Source organism: Mustelus asterias, chromosome 1, assembly GCF_964213995.1.
Source record: "Mustelus asterias chromosome 1, sMusAst1.hap1.1, whole genome shotgun sequence".
Lineage (NCBI taxonomy): Eukaryota > Metazoa > Chordata > Chondrichthyes > Carcharhiniformes > Triakidae > Mustelus > Mustelus asterias.
In genome coordinates, this window is record NC_135801.1 from 168686128 (window position 1) to 168705805 (window position 19678).

Genomic DNA, 19678 nt, shown 5'->3' on the forward strand with positions numbered 1-19678 from the left:
CGGTTGTTTCATGGTTCCTGTCATCCTCCATCCACAGTTTATGAAGTGGTGACTGTGACGGGTGATGTCCGAGGAGCCGGAACCGATGCCAATATCTTTGTGACTTTCTTCGGCGAGTATGGGATCACGCCAAAGGTTCACCTGACCAGCAAGTAAGTAAATGGAGTTCCCAGAGTTCCGGACAGTGACCGCCGAATGTCAATCCTTACTCCAGGCAGTATTTATCTTGGCCTCATTGAGGGGGATAACTCCAATCTCATCATGGCCAAATCCTGTACTGACTGCACAACACTTACTATCTTCCAATGACTAACAGAGAGATTGAATAAACTGAGATTGTTCTCCCTGGAAAGACGGAGGCTGAGGGGCGACCTGATAGAAGTTATGAGGGGTATGGATAGGGTGAACAGTTGGAAGCTTTTTCCCAGGGCAGAAATGACAATTAAAGGGGGCACAAGTTCAAGATAAGGAAGGAAAGGTTCAATGGAGATGTGCGAGGGAAGTTTTTTACACAGAGGGTGGTGGGGGCCTGGAATGCACAGCCAAGGGAGGTGGTTGAGGTAGACACGTTAGCCACATTTAAGACTTATCTTGATGGGCATATGAACAAACGGGGAATAGAGGGATATGAGCAGTTGGTTTAAATAGGTAAACATGGTCGGCGCAGGTTTGGAGGGTCGAGGGGCCTGTTCCTGTGCTGTACTGTTCTTTGTTCTTTGTTCTATTTTCTTTAACGTTTTGGTAGCTCTGGGAGGCAGGATTTGTCAGTGTGCACGTCCTTTTTAATCCAGCCATGCTCCTGCATTGGTTAACAAGGCCTGCATTGTACCTTCCAGATTGTTCCATGACGGCGCACCCAGTCCGTTTAGCGGGAGTATTGCAGACGTGCCTTTGCTATTACTAACAGTTTATAAAACTGCATTCTCCCCAGAGTCTGATTTCTTTTTGGTGCGCTCACTGGGGGAAATTTTCCCGTCCTGCCCGTCATGGGACTCGTAGCGGGCAGGGGGCAGACCATGCAAAGGTCTATTGTCCTTGAGCCGGATTTTCCGGTTTTGGGGCGAGCGCGGCCGGAAAATCCGCCCATTAACTTTATGTTCCTGGGAGAAAAGGAAGCAAATCCTGCTCTGAAGATGTCTAATGGCAGCTGATAGTTGTCAGGAGCCTGGCCACCGTGATAATATATTATGTCAATAGTCTCACTGAGTCATTTTACCTTCAGATTTCTCTGCAATCGCCCTTCGTATCAAGTTGATAGTCCTGCTGCAATTGTAACATTAATTTTGAGGTTAACTGACCAGTAGCAGGAGTTATATTTTCTACTTCAGATTGACAGGCCTGAGGTAAAACTGACTGAAGACTTCACTATGAAGTCAAGAGGATAAATGGCTTCTCTGGCTGAATTGGAATGATTTCAATGAAACAAACTGGCAACCATTAAACACTCACTGACCAATTTGAAGTTAGTGGAGAAAAACCAGAGGCGTACCCCAACTTTTCAATTTTCACGTTTACAGCTGCGACCAGTCCATCCAATGCACTGGGCATAGACACAGGAAATACCCCCTCCCCCTCCACCAACCCCATCATTTCATTACTGTAATAACTCAGGAAGCCTGATCGGAAAAGAAAATAATTTATTTACAGAATGCAAAGTAAAACCACTACCGTGGTGTACACACACTAGTCCCTGCCTGGGACAAGTAGTTCAGCAGGCCCAGTCTTGGGCCTGCCTTGTAAAAGGCTCAGGTCATGAGTTCCAGCTGGGCAAGCCACTGCCTGTTACCAGGGGAACTCATACACAATGACCCCCACAGAGAGATCAATCAGTGATTCCCCGATGTATTTCATGGGGGCTATCACTATTACTAATCTTGTGGCCCTCCCCCTCTGGAATAGAATTCAGGGCTTGATTGTAGTGAAAGTTCTAGTGGCTACTGTTATTCTAAATGGCAGTCATTTTTAAGGTATTCTTTCACGTGATGTGGATATGGCTTTTATTGTCCATCTCTAATTGCCCTTGAGAAGGTGGTGGTGAGCTGCCTTCTCGAATCGCTGCAGTCCCTGAGGTATAGGTGCACCCACAGTGCAGTTAGGAAGCAGAAGCTTATGGCAGAGCTCCTGCAGTCACCAGTGCTATCATTCAGCTGCTGTTTTTACAAAAGAGCTCAAATTGCAATGCAGAGAACTCTGTCAGTAAGAATTTCCTTGGGTATTTTTGTGATGAGTCGCTCTTTCTTGAGAAGAAGATCAGTACAGCTCCAGTTTTTTCATTGCAACTTGACCTAAGAGCTTGCTATTAAAAAGGTTAGACAGGATGTAAGGTTACAGTGTCTAAGAAGTGTATAGTACATGCAAGATGTTTGATAACTCACTCCATAGAGTGACATCGCAGCGAATACATTGTGAGGTGACATTGTGGGAAATGTTGATTTAGCAATTTAATAAGGACAAAGTGGCCAAATATGGTGACAAGACTCAAGACACTTTGCTAAATTCTAACACCAGCTGCAAATAACTTGTAAACAAGTAAGTAACTTAACTTGTAACTTGTAAGTAACAAGCAAGTAACTTGCAACTTGTAAACGTATAAAAGAGGGCAAGCTGGTTTTAAATAAAAAAGAATGGAATTTATCACGTCATAGGTACAAAATGAAAAAGCATAAAGTTTTTTATTGTGGTATTGAAAGCACTGATTACAGGAATAGAACTTTATGGGTACGAGTCAAAAATGAACCTGATATACAAGAAAGTGACTGTTAAAATATGTGCCACAGTTATGAAGTATTTAAGATATTTTAAACAACCGTTCCTCTGTTGTAATATTGACCTTAATCTAACTTTATTTATCCATTTCTACAGCACAGAGAAGAGGTATCTACTGACTTTTTAGGTTCACATTCAGCAAACAAAAGGAGAAAGATACTGAATTTGACTGACTGCTTAGATGTGTTTGTGTTGGCTTGCAGGAAAATACATGAAATTCTAGACCTGTTTTGCTATGTTTTGTCTTTTGAAGTAAATGCAAAATAGTTCATTGTTCTTCCCGCTCTGTATGCCCTCGCACCCACCATTACTGATGGTATCCAATGGAGGTGACAGGTCTCTCACCCGCTGGCTGGAGAGTCAGCGGGAGCCCCACCTCACCTCTGTTAGGGAAGACCCACTGCATTAAGTGCCACCGAGCAACTTAATTGGATAGTGGTGGGTTTTCCCCAGGATCAAGGAACCCGGACGGGAAGTCCCATCCACTGAGAGCTGCCAGCTAACTGGAAACCCATGGCTCTATTGAAGGGCAGCGTCACCGGAGAGGTGGTGGCTGCTGCCCCTACTGCACTCGCCCAAGGTCCAGGATCATCTCTGGATCTCAGACCAGAAGTAGGTGATGGTGTGTGTGTGCATGAGTATGCATGTGCGTGTGTATTTGTGTGTGCGTGAGTGCGTGTGTGCGTGTGTGTGTGTGTGTGTATACGTGTGCATGAGTGTGCGTGTACATGAGTGCGCGTATGTGTGTGTATGCGCGTGCGTGTGTGTGTGCATGTGTGTGTGTGTGTGTGTGTAGAGCGGGGAGGGTGTTTGTGAGGGTCATAAGGGGGTCAGCAGCAAGGCCAGACATGGCTCCAGTGTCTGCCCCCCACTTCCCAGTGTAGGGTTCCTCGACAGTAAGTGCCTTTAAAAGAGGGACCCCCCAGTCCTGACCCTGCCACAAATGCACAAGCAGTTCCACATGTTTTTGCTTGCTGTGCCCTGTGCCCCTTGTGTGGCAGGCTTCGCCACCCACTGCTGGGTTAATATCAGCGGCAGTGGGATGAGGTCCGTGTGGGCATTAGTTGGGGTGGAGGCAGGAAGCTAGTGGGGCCCTCTCACCCCATCCAAATAAATACCCTCCTGCCACCAAACATGCCAGAGGGAACAGCATTAAATTCCACACTCTGTGTGTACTTCATGTATGTGTGTGTGCACATGTGCACACTAATATGTATTCGGGTTTGTATTGTTGCATTCCTGTGTGTATTTGGATGCATGTATTTGCATCCATTTTCATCAGCCAGAAGAGAGGTGCCTGAAGATTGGAGGGTGGCAAATGTTGTGCCTTTGTTTCCGAAGGGCTGCAGGGAAAAGCCTGGGAACTACAGGCCGGTGAGCCTCACATCTGGAGTGGGTAAGTCGTTAGAAGGTATTCTGAGAGACAAGATCTACAGGCATTTAGAGACACAAGGACTGATTAGGGACAGTCAGAATAGCTTCGTGAGTGGAAAATCATGTCTCACAAATTTGATTGAGTTTTTTGAAGGGGTAACCAAGAAGGTAGATGAGGGCAGTGTAGTTGATGTTGTCTACATGGACTTTAGCAAGGCCTTTGACAAGGTACCGCATGGTCGGTTGTTACATAAGGTTAAATCTCACAGAATCCAGGGTGAGGTAGCCAAATGATTACAAAATTGGTTTGTTGACAGCAGACAGAAGTTGTAGAAGGTTATTTTTCAAACTGGAGGCCTGTGACCAGCGGTGTGCCTCAGGAATCGGTGCTGGGTCCACTGTTATTTGTCATTTATATTAATGATTTGGATGAGAATTTAGGAGGCATGGTTAGTAAGTTTGCAGATGACACCAAGATTGGTGGCATAGTGGACAGTGAAGAAAGTTATCTCTGATTGCAACGGGATCTTGATCAATTGGGGCAGTGGGCTGATGAATGGCGGATGGAATTTAATTTAGACAAATGCGAGGTGATGCATTTTGGTAGATTGAACCAGGACAGAACTTACTCAGTTAATGGTAGGGCATTGGGGAGAGTTACAGAACAAAGAGATCTAGGGATACATGTTCATAGCTCCCTGAAAGTGGAGTCACAGGTGGACAGAGTGGTGAAGAAGGCATCCAGCATGCTTGGTGTCAGTGGTCAGAACATTGAATACAGGAGTTGGGACATCTTGTTGAAGTTGTACAAGACATCGGTAAAGCCACAATCGGAATGCTATGTACAGTTCTGGTCACCCTATTAAAGAAAGGATATTATTAAACTAGAAAGAGTGCAGAAAAGGTTTACTAGGATGCTACTGGGACTTGATGGTTTGAGTTATAAGGAGAGTCTGGATAGTCTGGGTCTTTTTTCCCTGGAGTGTAGGAGACTTAGGGGTGATTTTATAGAGGTCTATAAAGTAATGAGGGGCATAGATCAGTTAGTCAACATCTTTTCCCAAAGGTAGGGGAGTCTAAAACTAAAGGGCATAGGTTTAAGGTGAGAACATAAGAACTAGGAGCAGGAGTAGGCCATCTGGCCCCTCGAGCCTGCTCCGCCATTCAATAAGGTCATGGCTGATCTTTTCGTGGACTCAGCTCCACTTACCCGCCCGCTCCCCATAACCCTTAATTCCTTTACTGTTCAAAAATTTATCTATCCTTGTCTTAAAAACATTCAATGAGGAAGCCTCAACTGCTTCACTGGGCAGGGAATTCCACAGATTCACAACCCTTTGTGTGAAGAAGTTCCTCCTCAACTCAGTCCTAAATCTGCTCCCCCTTATTTTGAGGCTATGTCCCCTAGTTCTAGTTTCATCCGCCAGTGGAAACAACCTCCCTGCTCCTATCTTATCTATTCCCTTCATAATCTTATATGTTTCTATAAGATCTCCCCTCATTCTTCTGAATTCCAATGAGTATAGCCCCAGTCTACTCAGTCTCTCCTCATAAGCCAACCCTCTCAACTCCGGAATCAACCTAGTGAATCTCCTCTACACCCCCTCCAGTGCCAGTATATCCGTTCTCAAGTGAGAGGGGAAATATACGAAAGGTTCCAGAGGGGCATTTTTTTCACACAGAGACTGGTATGTGTCTGGAACAAGCTACTAGATATAGTAGTAGAGGCGGGTACAATTTTGTCTTTTAAAAAGCATTTGGACAGTTACATGGGTAAGATGGGTACAGATGTGGGCAACTGGGACTAGCTTAATGGTTTAAAAAATACGGCGGCATGGACAAATTGGGCCGAAGGGTCTGTTTCCATGCTGTAAACCTCTGTGACTTTATGATTCATGTATACACATGTTGGTGTATATGACATATGTCTGTGTGGTTACATATACTCATTTCAACACATTAAAGTCCCAATTTTAACTCAGTGAAATGAGCAGGTATTTAAAATGACAGTGGTGGGGTCACATCATTATTCCGGATGTGTTTTCATTCCCACACCATTTTAGCAGCATTCAGACATGGAAGGACCTGTTGAACTCATGGTTTGATGCTGTCATCAGTATTGCAGTATAGTTTTGAGTGCAGAAATTCTGAGACTCACTTAATACCAGAGCTGCTAGTGATACCCGATGGAATGGCCTGCTGCCCACAGTCAATCCTTTGCCCTCCCCGTACTGGAATCTGTGGTAAAGCCCCACCCCTCCAGCATTCGCCATATGCAGAAGTTCATTTCCTAAGATCACTGGTGGTCTCTAATTCTGACACCGCCCCCCCCCCCCCCCCCCCCCCGCCTCCCCCCGGCATCAGCCTGGTTACTTTTCCTTGTCCCTTTCGGTTTTTGGGTTCTGTATCTTTCCTCAGCCGACATGGGAGACACACAGACCTCTTATTGGGTGACACGGTGGCACAGTGGTTAGCACTGCTGCCTCACAATGCCAGAGACCCAGGTTCGATTCCCGGCTTAGGTCATTGTCTGTGCGGAGTTTGCATGTTCTCCCCTTGTCTGCGTGGGTTTCCTCCGGGTGCTCCGGTTTCCTCCCACAGTCTGAAAGACGTGCTAGTTAGATGCATTGGCCATGCTAAATTTCCCTCAGTGGATCCGAACAGACGCCGGAGTGTGGTGACTAGGGGATTTTCACAGTAACTTCATTGCAGTGTTGATGTAAGCCTACTTGTGACACTAATAAATAAACTTTAAGTGATGGCAATGAGTGTCGTAAGGTTTTTAGAAGGGGGTGTATATCATTGTGCAGCTTCTGTTTTCATCCGCTATCTACACAGGTACAATTTCCAGCAGGGGGTCACTTGATCAGAACCATTCTTCGATGCTGCATATTAAGTTTAAGTTTGACAAACCATAGCAAAAAGGATGGAATATCATGTATCTTCAGATGTAACAAGATCATGTACTAACCTAATGTCCCTTTGGCTATTTGAGATGTAAGAAAACACATGAGATTCTAGACCTCCTTATCATGGGCTGTTAGAAAATAAATGGCTTCTTCTGTTAACTGGCAATGCCATTCTATTATTGATGGTGCATTCATTTTAATTGTGCTGTAATTACTGCCTTGTGACATTCTCAATACAGCCTTCAGGGTAATGTTTGAAGCACAATATATGATATAAATGTGTAGCAGCGCCTATCCAGGGAACGGAATTAGTGTCCCACGATGCACCGAGACCATTTTACTTTCACTATTTCTGCCGAAGAGGTCCTATTGGCCCATTGTGATAGTCATCTGTGACCAACTATCATGTCACTAATTTGTTTTGTTGCCACTTTTTAAAATCATTTTAAAAATGTATTTCCGTCCTGTTCCATGCCTCCTCCTTTGGTGTTCTTGGGCTGGATTTAAGGCAGGGCCTCGTGGAGACGGCCAGGTCCACTGAATTGTGGGAGAGGCTTCGCGCCACTCTTCCAGTGGAATCAAAATGTCGGAGGATGGAAGGGGGCTGAGGCAGAAATCCCGGCCGCTGGTGGCAGGGTATCGACGAGGCTCAATAATGAGCCAATTGATAAACATTATCCCTCAGCCAACTGGAATTTAAACAACAGGATGAAATGGAGACCATGACTTCCCAGGGGGAAGTGGGGTGGGAAGGGCGGGTAGGGAGGGATCCTTTGGTATTAGGCGGACACAGCATCAGGCAGGGGGTAACGGCTGAAACCCACCCCCGGGGGGGGCGGGGGGGGTGGGTCGGGGGGGGAGGAAGGGGAGGGGGAGGGGAGAGGGAGGGGGGAGGGGAGGGGGGAGGAGGGGGGTGTGGGGAGGGGAGGCTCACACTTTAGATTAACCTGGAAGCCATTACAGAGCTGCCAACCCCAGAAACCTCTCCATGTGCTGAGCAATCGCAGTTAGAGCCCACGGTTTTACCGACCCATCCCACCGGCCGATTGGTGAGACAAGCCAATAAGATCAGGCAAGAGGCGAAAAATCAGAGCCACTTCCTGTCTTTCGCCTCTCGTGATCTTACCAACATTGATGTGCCAGCAGAATCGGCATTGCCCCCAGAGAGGGCGTGAAGCCGATTTCAATACTCATGGCATGCCTTGCTTTGCATGTCATTAGGGAGTCCCAGACGCTATCGTCTCAGCTCACTTAAACTTACCTCCTCACCGGCGAGGATCACGTATGGTCCCCACTAACGGGGAGCAGATGTGATGGCATCGCCAGTGGGACCGGAGTCCATTGAAGCCCCCCAGGCTGTCGGGGGCAGGGCCAGTCTGTGCCCTTCTGGTTGGCAATCAGGGGGATGGGGGTGTGATCTCTAGGGCAAAAGTTGGCGGGGGGGGGGGCGGGGCTGGGTAGGTGGGGGCGATGTCTAGGGGGTGGAGACCAGCACAGGGAGGGATCGGTGGTGGATCCGATGTCCATGGAGGGGGATGGGGGGGGTGACAGGAGGTCTCCCAGCACGCTGTGGTAAATGATAAATAATAAAACAACACCTAATATTAACACAATACTATCAAATAATATACCCTTCTTAATACAGTAGCAAACCACTCTATTGCAATAAAAATGAACATTGTGGGTTATCTACAGTGTGTATTCAGTATGATGGGAGATTGGGGCACCTGTACAATGCAGACCCTAGACCTCAGCAGCCGGCTTCACTGGTGATATTAGGCTTCATGTCACCCTTTCCTCTCCCCTTTCTGGTGAGAATCGTGTCCTGGCACTTTTTGTTGGCAAGATGCCATAAGATTGCTTTTTTAAACTCGCCCATAAAACGAGTCTGAAACTTTCCCATTTTCTCGCTCGTTCAGGACTTTTTTTTGTAAGATTCCGCTCAGAGAGTTTTTCAAGGGTGCTGAAATTCTGGAGCAGCCAATGATGCTGGTCTAAAGTTTCAGACATACGGCATCGGATGGGGAAATCGTATCTACGCAGTACCTGCTGATAAGAAAATATTAAAGTGATTGAGAGAAGAATCGTTGGGTCTCCAGATGACCACTGAAATAATACTATTCTCAGCAGCTTTACATACTGGTGCTGTGTTCTTTTCACAGAGAGAGAGAAAGGTGAATAGAAATCCTGAACAAGAAGTGCACCATTAGACTTTCCTTCACCTTCAACATATATTTACTGTGTGAATTTGAGTCCTAGAGATACAGGAGCAAATTTCCATTTTCACTGCCTGGGTGATAATCCAGTGAAATGTATCCACCTCCCATTGTAGAACCAGTCTTATTTCCATTTGGCTTAAAGGCAAGTGATTACCGACTGACCTGGACATCATTATGACACAGTCTGTGTCCTGGGTCTTGAGGTAAAACATTGATGCCATAGCTAACCTGTTATCAAAGTGACCGTTCAACCACCCCCATACCCACCCTCATTGCAATATCCTACTGTCTAGTTAAGAGCCCTGATTTGTCATCAAAAGTCCAGAAAGCCATGATAAGAGGATAGAAAATGATGTCTCAAAATGTACCAGATGTAACATTAACCCTTTGTTGCCCTTTTTTTTTTCCTCTCAGACTGTCCAGATTTTGCTATTGAGAAAATGCATGAGATTTCAGACGGATTTATCAGGATTTGGGCAAATGTTGAATGAAGAAAGTTCTGGAAAGACGAGGAGCTGTTGAATTTAAAATCCACCAAATCTGATAAAAGCGATGAAACCTCATGAATCTTCGACAGTCCTGTCAGTTCTTGCTGATGTTTGAGGTTTTCTTTGTCTTCGGCGACTTGGAGGAAAAAAGAATACATGAAATTTTAGACCGATTTATCATGTGTGTCCGATGGACATTCTCTAACCCTGGTTGTTAGATCCAGGAGGTGCAGAGTGTGATAAATGGGATGGAATGTCATGTATCTTATTTTAAGTGTTCAGTTGATAAACAACTAACTCTCTGTTGTAAAAAATAACACGTTTATGCATAATCCTCACAGGTAAGTGTTATTGGCAAACTCTCCTGCCGGAACCTGGCTTACAACTTTCATCTTGTCTTCAATTTAAAGTCATACTTGTGTAATAATGCGAATACTGCAGATAATCGGTCATCTGTCAAGGACTAGATCAGGAACCCCAAGGTATATTATGAAGTAAGAATAGACCCAACTATTTTTTTTATTTTGGCATTAGTGTGAGGATCAGGTGTTTCATTTCAAGTGTGATTCTATTGACACACTAGGAAGTTTTATCAAAACAAACTTTATTTCAACAATACAGTTTAAATGTAACAAATGAATTAGCTTAACTTTTTACCAAGTAAAATACTTAAACATGACAAGATACAATTCTTAACTGCTAACCTGTCTCTATTAGTTCCAATTTAAGCAATATTCCTCACAGACTTCAACTCTCATTCAAAATCAGTTAGCAAACAACACAGGCTTATGTGCTGGTATGTGGGCTGCCAGTCCTCGAGCCTTTGAACACTTCTGGGGCTAGAGAGACAGGGAGATACCTGTCTTCTGAAACTAAACAACAGCCTCCAGAGAGAGAGAGACAAACATCTCTTGCTTCTTTCACCATCAAGCAGAAACTAAACTTTTTACTTTTAGCTCCATCCATTCTTGTGACTCTGTCTCTAATCAACCAACCTAATTAAACCCTACTCTGGAACCCCACGGGAAAAGCCATAAACAAAAATGCATTAGCTCAGCTTAAAACAAACACCCCATTATCTAGGATCAATTATTCCCCTGCATTCTCAGCATGGAGCTGACAGTTTGCAGACAGATTGGCACCATGTAAACCAGAGCTGAGTTTTAAACATATCCCTCACAAGAAACATGATATAAATATATTTTGTAAAGGCACAGTATCATCACAAAGCTCAAAAATATCAGATCCATAACAATTACGCTCATAGCTACTATGAATCTCGAAGAGAGGAGTGAAAGATGACTGACCATTTTTATTGGATAGATGTAAGAGTTCATACAATAAAACTATTTTTAAATATGACCTATATCCATTGTTTTGGATGGATACACAATCAGAATTTGGATAATTATCAAGTAAAGAAAGTTAATCATTTATTTCCATCTAAATGATTCTTGTTAAATTGTGTGGAATCTGCACATTCTCCCCATGTCTGCGTGGGTTTCCTCCAGGTGCTCCAGTTTCCTTCCACAGTCTGTTGGTTAGGTGCATTGGCCATGCTAAATTCTCCGAACAGGCACCGGAGTGTGGCGACAAGGGGATTTTCACAGTAACTTCACTGCAGTGTTAATGTAAGCCTACTTGGGACACTAATAAATAAACTTAATAAAACTTAATAAATTAAGTCACATTATGATTGGCTGGCTTGAGGAATATACCATGTCAAACTGGTGCAGCAGGATCTGTTCTGAGGTTGTGCATCTTAGGGCAGTTAGCCTTGTGCACTTATTTTTCACGTACCTTCATGATCAGAATAGATCATTAAACATCTTCACCAATTGTAATGTAGCATTCTACATAGACTGGACATGGGGAGTATTGAATCAACTCTCACTCCCAGACTTCTTTCTGTGTCTTCAATTGGGCCAACATCATTCACTAATACTTTTCATTATGTGTCTTTCAATGTATAAAACACAGCACCTATCTGTAGTGAATTTAATCTCTATTTACTCTGCTCTCTTACTAATATTGGGGGGAGTTTTCTGGCTATCCACAACCCGCTGCTGCTGTAAGTGAGGTTGGAGAATTTGGCGCTCAGCTAAATCTCTGCTCACTTCTATTAACAGCTCCAGAATTATTAAATGGGACACTCCACACAATGTCTTTCCCGATCACAACACCATTTCCCAACCTAGCAGCTGTACCTCTGTCTCTTCCAGCCACTATTTCTATCTGGGACTTTATTCCACTCCTTGAGTCTTGTGTGATAATCTTCCCTCAGGAATTTTATTATGTTTTGGAAATCCAGGTGTATTATACTGTAAGACTTTCCAGCAGCCTCTTAAAATGGTTTTATTTCCTCAGCAAAGTCAAAGAAGAAATTCATTGGAAACAAAGTTAAGAATGATGCAGAAACCTCCCCCTGTGAAATTAAACCAAATAAATGATGTTAATCTAAGACACAGTGGAATTCTCCTCATAAAAGGCAACATAACCCAGAAATTACTGCTGGGAAGTGTTTAATGTTTTCAAGTAGCATTTCTTTGTCTTTTAATTTTTGCATAAGTATATTCACCTAACCGGGGTTAAAATAGCCGACCAAGGAATGTTATGTGAACGCATTTGGTTATCCACTAATATCAAACAACAGATAATTCTATGGTATCTCTGCTTGTCAACTTCCCTTGACTAATTAATTTTGGAGATATTAAATTTGAAAAGAATATAAAAGCTTCCACAAGATATGAAAGAAAAAATATGCATTAAATTTGTATGAACAGCCAAAAGATCGCTACAATTATTTTGCCAAATGCGTTTTTTGTAAGCTGGGTTTTAATGAATGCAACATTTTTGGAAGTGACATGGAATATAGCCAAGGATTGCATCCACTTTGGTAAAAATTGCATGTCTTTTCTAGTTTGCCTGCTGTTTGTTCCAACAAGCCAATCTCCAATTTCAGGTTTATTTAATGAATTTCTATTGAAACATTTTGCATGATGTGTGCATTGCAGAAGTAGAACGGCCTTTGAGAAAAACAAAACTGATGTTTTCCGGATCAAGACCAACAATGTGGGGCCAATAAAGAAAGTAAGGTATTGACAATCTCCCCTCAATATTTTCCACTCTTTATTTTCTCTTCTTGCCTATCTCTTGAAGACATTGAACATATAAGAACATCAGTACTGGAAGCAGGATAAGGCAATTCAACTCCTCGAGCCTGTTCCATCATACGATCATGGCTGACCACATCTCGGTCTCACCTCCACCTTCCGGGCAGCTCCCCATAACCCTTCATCCTGTTACTAATTTAAAAACTATCTATCTCCTCCTTAAATCTGTTTAGTGTTCCAGCATCCACTGCACTCTGGGGTAGAGAATTCCACAGGCTCATGACCCTTTGAGTGAAGTAATTCCTCCTCATTTCTGTTTTAAATCTGCCACCCCTTAGCTTAAAACGATGGCCTCTCGTTCCAGAATGTCCACCAGGGAAAACATCTGCTCAACGTCTACCCTGTTAATCCCCTTTAGTATCTTACATACCTCAATTAGATCTCCTCTCATTCTTCTAAACTCCAGCGAGTATAGGTCTAAACTGTTCAAACTCTCTTCATAAGGCAAATCCTTCATCCCTGGAATCAATCCAGTGAACCTTCTCTGAACCATCTCCAATGCATTTATATCCTCCCTCAAGTAAGGAGACCAAAACTGTATTGCAGTACTCCAGATGCAGTCTCACCAATGCCCTATACAGTTGCAACAGCACTTCTTTACTTTTATACTCTATTCCATTAGCAATGAGTGACAAAATTCCGCCAGCCTTCCTTATTACCTGCTACACCTGCATGCTAAATTTCTGTGATTCATGCATGAAGACACCCAGATCCCTCTCCACCGAAGCGTTTTGAACTTTCTCTCCAATTAGATAATAAGTTGCCTTTTCATTCCTCCGACCAAAATGGATAACCTCACACTTATCCATATTAAATTCCATCTCAAATTTTGGCCCACTCACCGAATCTATTCATATCCATCTGTAAATTTCTCATTTCCCCATTGTAGCTTACTATCCCACCTATGTTAGTATCATCTGCAAAGTTGGCTATAGTACCTTCTATCCCTTTATTGTAAATAGTTGGGGCCTGAGGACCGAACCCTGTGATACCCTATTAGTTACATCTTGGGAACCAGAAAAAGACTCATTTATCCCGTCACTCTGCTTTCTGTTGATTAGCAGTCCTCTATCCAAGCTAATGTATTAGAGTCATAGAGGTTTACAGTATGGAAACAGGCCCTTCGACCCAACTTGTCCATGCCGTCCTTTTTTTTAAACCCTTAAACTAGTCCCAATTGCCTGCATTTGGCCCATTTCCCTCTACATCTATCTTACCCATGTAACTGTCTAAACGCTTTTTAAAAGAAAAATTGTAATATTCGGCGGAATTCTCCAGCCTTGTCTTCAAAGAACTCTAGCAAATTAGTCAAACATGATTTACACTTTATAAAACCATGCTGAGTTTGATGGATTGCGTTTTGACTTTCCAAATGTCCTGTTACTACTTCCTTAATAATGGATTCCAACAATTTCCCAATGACAGATGTTAAACCTACTGGTCTGTAGTTTCCTACTTTCTGTTTTTCCCTCTTTTTGAACATTAGCCTTTTCCAATCCACTGGAACCTTTACAACATCCAGGGAAGTTTGGAATATTATAACCGATGCCTCCACTATGACTGCTGCCACTTCCTTTAAGACCCTAGGATGTAAGCCATCCGGCCCTGGGGGCTTGTCTGCCTTTAATCCCAATAGCTTGCTCAATATGTTTCCCTAGTGATAGTGATTGTTTTAGATTTCCTCCTTTTCAACAACCACTGCATTACCTGTCACTATTGGGATGGTTCTAGTGCCCTCCACTGTGAAAACTGAGGCAAGATACTGATTTAGTGACTCTGCCATTTCTGTTCCCCATTATTAACTCCCCTGTCTCGTCCTCTAAGGGATCAATGTTAACTTTAGCTACACTCTCTTTTTATATACTTATAGAATCTTTTGCTATCCATTTCTATATTTTAGGCTAGATTTCTTTCATAATTTAGCTTTGCTGTTGCTATTACTTTTTAGTAACCCCCTGTTGGTCCTTATAAGTTTCACAAACCTCCAGGTCAGCCACTGACCTTTGCAATATGGTATGCCTTAGTTTTTGCCTTTATGTTATCTTTAACCTCCTGGCTTAGCTACTAATACATTTTCCCCCTCTTACAATCTTTCTTCCTCTCTGGAATATATTCTCGTTGGGAGGAATTGAATATCTCCTTAGAAAATTGCTACTATTCATCAACTGTCCTCCCTTTTAGTCTGTCTGCACAGTTCACTGGAGCCAAATCTATCCTAATGCCTACGTAATTACCTAGGTTTAACACCCGAATGCCAGTGTGGAACTCAAGCTCATTGCCCTCAAACTGAATTTGAAATTCAAGCATGCAATGATCACTCTTCCCTAGAGGATCCTTTACTACACAATCATTAATTAATCCCATCTCATTGCACAATATCAAATCCAGAATAGCCTGGTCCCTGGTTGGTTCAACAACATATTGTCCCAAGAAAAATCTCCAATACACTCTATGAACTCTCCCTCAAGGCTACCTTTGCCAATTTGATCAATCCAGTCTATATGGGGCAACACAGTGGTTAGTACTGCTGCCTCATAGCGCCTTGGGTCCAGGTTCGATTCCTGGCTTGGGTCACTGTTTGTGTGGAGTCTGCACGTTCTCCCCATGTCTGCATGGGTTTTCTCTGGGTACTCCGGTTTACTCCCACAGCCTGAAAGACGTGTTGGTTAGCTGGATTGGCCATGCTACATTCTCCCTCAGTGTACCTGAACAGGTGCTAGAGTGTGGCGACCTTTTCTAAGGAGATATTCAATTCCTCCCATCGAGAATATATTCCAGAGAGGAAGAAAGATTGTAAGAGGGGGAAAATGTATTAGTAGCTAAGCCAGGAGGTTAAAGATAACATAAAGGCAAAAACTAAGGCATACCATATTGCAAAGGTCATTGCAGTGTTAATGTAAGCCTACTTGTGACACTAATAAAGAAACTTTAAATTTATATGCATATTAAAATCACCCATAATTATTGCTGTACCTTTCTTACACACCCCCAATATTTCTTGGTTTTTACTGTGTCCTACTATGGAACTTGGAGGACCTATAGATTACTCCCAACAGGGATTTCTTTCCCTTGCTGTTTCTTATTTCTACCCAGACTGATTCCACATCTTGATCTCCAGTGCCAATATCATTTCTCACTACAGCACTGATCCCTGCTTTTACTAACAAAGCTACCCCACCTCCTTTTCCCTTCTGTCCATCATTCCTTGGATACTGCCAGTTGCAATGCTCCATAGACCAGAATGTCCATGGTTTAATCCCTGGCCTGTGCTTGGTTATTTGCTACCAGTCAATACATCAGTTCGGATGTTACATATGGAAACTGTACCCCTCGATTAGGAAAGGAAAAGATCATAAAATGATCCTGCTCTTGCTTGCCATTTGCTGGCAAGTGCCTTCTATATGGACATCATGTGAGAGGAGTAAAAAGAAAGACAGACGGACAGACAAAGACAGAAAGAAGGAAGGAAGGAAGGAAGGAAGGAAGGAAGGAAGGAAGGAAAGAAGGAAAGAAAGAAAGGAAGAAATTCATTCATTCATTCATGCATTCATTTTCATTCCAGTAGTACAGCATTCGAGTATCAGCCTAGATTTTGTGTTCAAGCCATTGGAGTCAGAACTGAATCACTCCCTCTGCCATACCCAAGACTGTGGGACCTGGCCTTTCAGCTGGGTATCTCAGTCATCAACTCGGTATAGGGAGGCAGAATGTTCATATCATTTCTCACCTGAATGCTTTCCAGAGGGTCAGATTGGAAGTGCACATAGGTGGAGATTAGATGAGGACAGAATCAGGCAAGATATCAGGAGGTGAAGAACACTTGTGGGACTGTACCCAGTAAGAAACCAGTGGTCTCGGGAAACAGAATTGGCAGATAATAGTTGAAGCCATGTTGTCTGTCACTGGCAATAGCTTTTCCTCTAGTTATCTTTTACTCAACAACTTTCCCCTCTGCCGTGTACTAGGATCGAACATGACAATACAGGAATGAGTGCCAGCTGGTTCTTGGATCGGCTCGTGATCACCGACATGAATCGCCCCCACCTCCGCTTTTATTTCCCCTGTAACCAATGGCTTAGCAAAGAGGAGGGAGATGGACTCTATGTACGGGACCTGCTGGGAAGTTTGAACCCAATGGACGTACCCAAATGTAAGCCACGTGCATCTTTGATTACTACACTAGGAGATAAGAAAGTGGTTAACAATAAGTCCAGCCCAACCCTTCCACAAACTAAATAGTCTGGTGTAGCACCAATGGTGCCTCTTCCTTTAAATCTCCCAAGGAACGATCCTGCCTCTGAAGAGCACACAAGCAAAACTTCAGCATATCTACGAAACCCCATCTACGCTATCTTGTCATTGACATTTACATTGAGCCACCAGTTCATGAACCAACTACCATCCACCAGTCCTGTGACCGTCCCCAAACTATCTGTCATGCTAAAGGAAAGATAGGTGCATCTTACAAGTATGATAAGACATGCGATTACATTTCGTGTCCAGTTATTCAATCCAGTCCATGATTTACAGGATCGCCACTCTCCATTTGCACCAAGTGCATGAGCATTTCCTGCATCTATACCCAAGTCCACAAAATCATTTTGCTTGTGCTAGGGATACCATAGATACTTGTGGAAAAGTCAACCTCATTTAGAAGTCCCATGATTTTGGCCGAAAGGGCTGCAATTCCTCATATACCTCATTTAAAAATTGACCGTGGTTTTTCAGGAATGAAAGCCCAACAGTTTCAGAAGTAAGATATAATCCTGGAGATATTAATGATTCGATTCCATTGTAAATGTATAAATACTTGTGTGGCAAGTAAATGTTTAAAACATTTGTACATTAAAGTTTTGTTTTTATTTATTAAAATTATTGAAGTGATCAGATTATGGGTGATAATTAATAGGAATTCTTTAACCTTGTTGGTTTTTACTTTTTACATTGAGATGGTTTCTTTTGGATTTCACTTGGGCTCAACTCAAGCAGACATGTCAACCCTTCAAAAACATTTGTGTAAATATCGACCCCCTGACATTTTGCCTGAAAAGATTGGTCTCAGAAATATGACTTTTACACCACTATGTACAGTATTTCTTACACCAATAAATTAATAGTTATAGAATCATTGAATCATAGAATCATACAGTGCAGAAGAGGTCCTCCAGCCCATCGAGTCTGCACCAACCAGCAAGAAACACCTGAGTTCCCACCTAATCCCAGCTACCAGCACTTGGCCCATAGCCCTGAATGTTATGATGTGCCAAGTGCTCATCCAGGTACTTTTTAAAGGATGTGAGGCAACTCGCCTCCACCACCCTCCCAGGCAGCGCATTCCAGGTAAAAAAGTTTTTCTTCACATCCCCCCTGAATCTCCTGCCCCTCACCTTGAACCTATGTCCCCTCGTGACTGACCCTTCAACTAAAGGGAGCAGCTGCTCCCTATCCACCCTCTCTATGTCCCTCAGTCTTCTAAAAATCAGCTGAATTTCCTCAAAAGAACAAAACAGGTGTCCATAGAGCATCTTGTCACATCCTGAGAGTGTTCCAAAGCACAGTGCGACCAATAGATTACTTTAGAAAGGCTCTCACTGTGATGTTGTCGAATAATGATTGTAGCCAATCTGTGTGAGACTTCACACACAGCAGATAAATGAATGGATATCCAGGAGGAAACCAGGCGAGGGGAGGGCAAATCATAGAATCATAGAATCCTAAATGCAGAAGGAGGTCATTCGGCCCCATCAGGTCTGCACCGACCACAATCCCATCCAAGCCCTATCCCCATAGCCCCATGCATTTACCCTAGCTAGTCCCCCTGACACTAAGGGGCGATTTAGCATGGCCAATCCATCTAACCTGCACATCTTTGGACTGTGGGAGGAAACCGGAGGAAACCCTCGCAGACACGGGGAGAATATACAAACTCCACACAAACAGTGACCCAAGCCGGGAATCGAACCTGGGTCCCCTGGCGCTGTGAGGCAGCAGTGCTAACCATTGTGCCACTGTGCCGCCCTTGTGCCACCGCGCTGCCCTGTTAAAATGGAACTGGCAGTACCCACTCCTTCTTAGCACAACCTGACCCCGAGCCAATGAGGTCATCTTTAAATATGCAGACTGGATTCCAATACGCCATCCAGTCCCAACCTGATGTTTGAACTGGAGACCCACAGAACAAATTGTAGCCGCTTTCTCCAGACACTTCTTTCTCAGCTGAGTTCAACTACCTCTGTTATGGTCACCCAGGTATTTCCGTTTCTGTATCCACGATAACTTCCACAACCTTCTTTGGGGTGTTGCCAGGACTAGCGGGCCTGAGTTACAGGGAGTGGTTGGTAAGGCTAGGACTTTATTCCTTGGAAATAGGAGAATGAGGACTGACCTTACTGAGGTGTATAATATCATGAGGGGCGCAGATAGGATGAACCCGCATAGTATATTTTCCAGGGTAGGGGAATTGAAAACTAGATGGCATAGGTTTAAGGTGAGTGGGGAAAGATTTGAAAGGGAGCTGAGGGGCAACGTCTTCACGCAGAGGGTGATGCGTACATGGAGTGAGCTGCCAGATAATGTGGTTGAGGCAGGTTCAATAGCAACATTTAAAAAACACTTGGGTAAGTACATGGATGGGAAAGGATTAGAGGGATATGGGCCAAACACGGGCAATTGGGACCAGCTGGGAGGGCACCATGGTCAGCATGGACCGGTTGGGCCGAAGGGCCTGTTTCCGTGCTGTATTGCTCTGT

General features: G+C 43.7%; 1 protein-coding gene across 1 annotated transcript in view; it reads left to right on the top strand.

Moving 5' to 3' along the window:
• The window catches only part of loxhd1a (lipoxygenase homology PLAT domains 1a), a 160387-nt gene that overhangs the window by 25440 nt on the left and 115269 nt on the right, over positions 1-19678 (top strand). The window contains exons 2-4 of the mRNA XM_078198217.1: positions 38-152; positions 12771-12851; positions 16895-17079. Coding sequence (XP_078054343.1) covers positions 38-152; positions 12771-12851; positions 16895-17079 — 381 coding nt within the window. The remainder of the gene's footprint in view (positions 1-37; positions 153-12770; positions 12852-16894; positions 17080-19678) is intronic.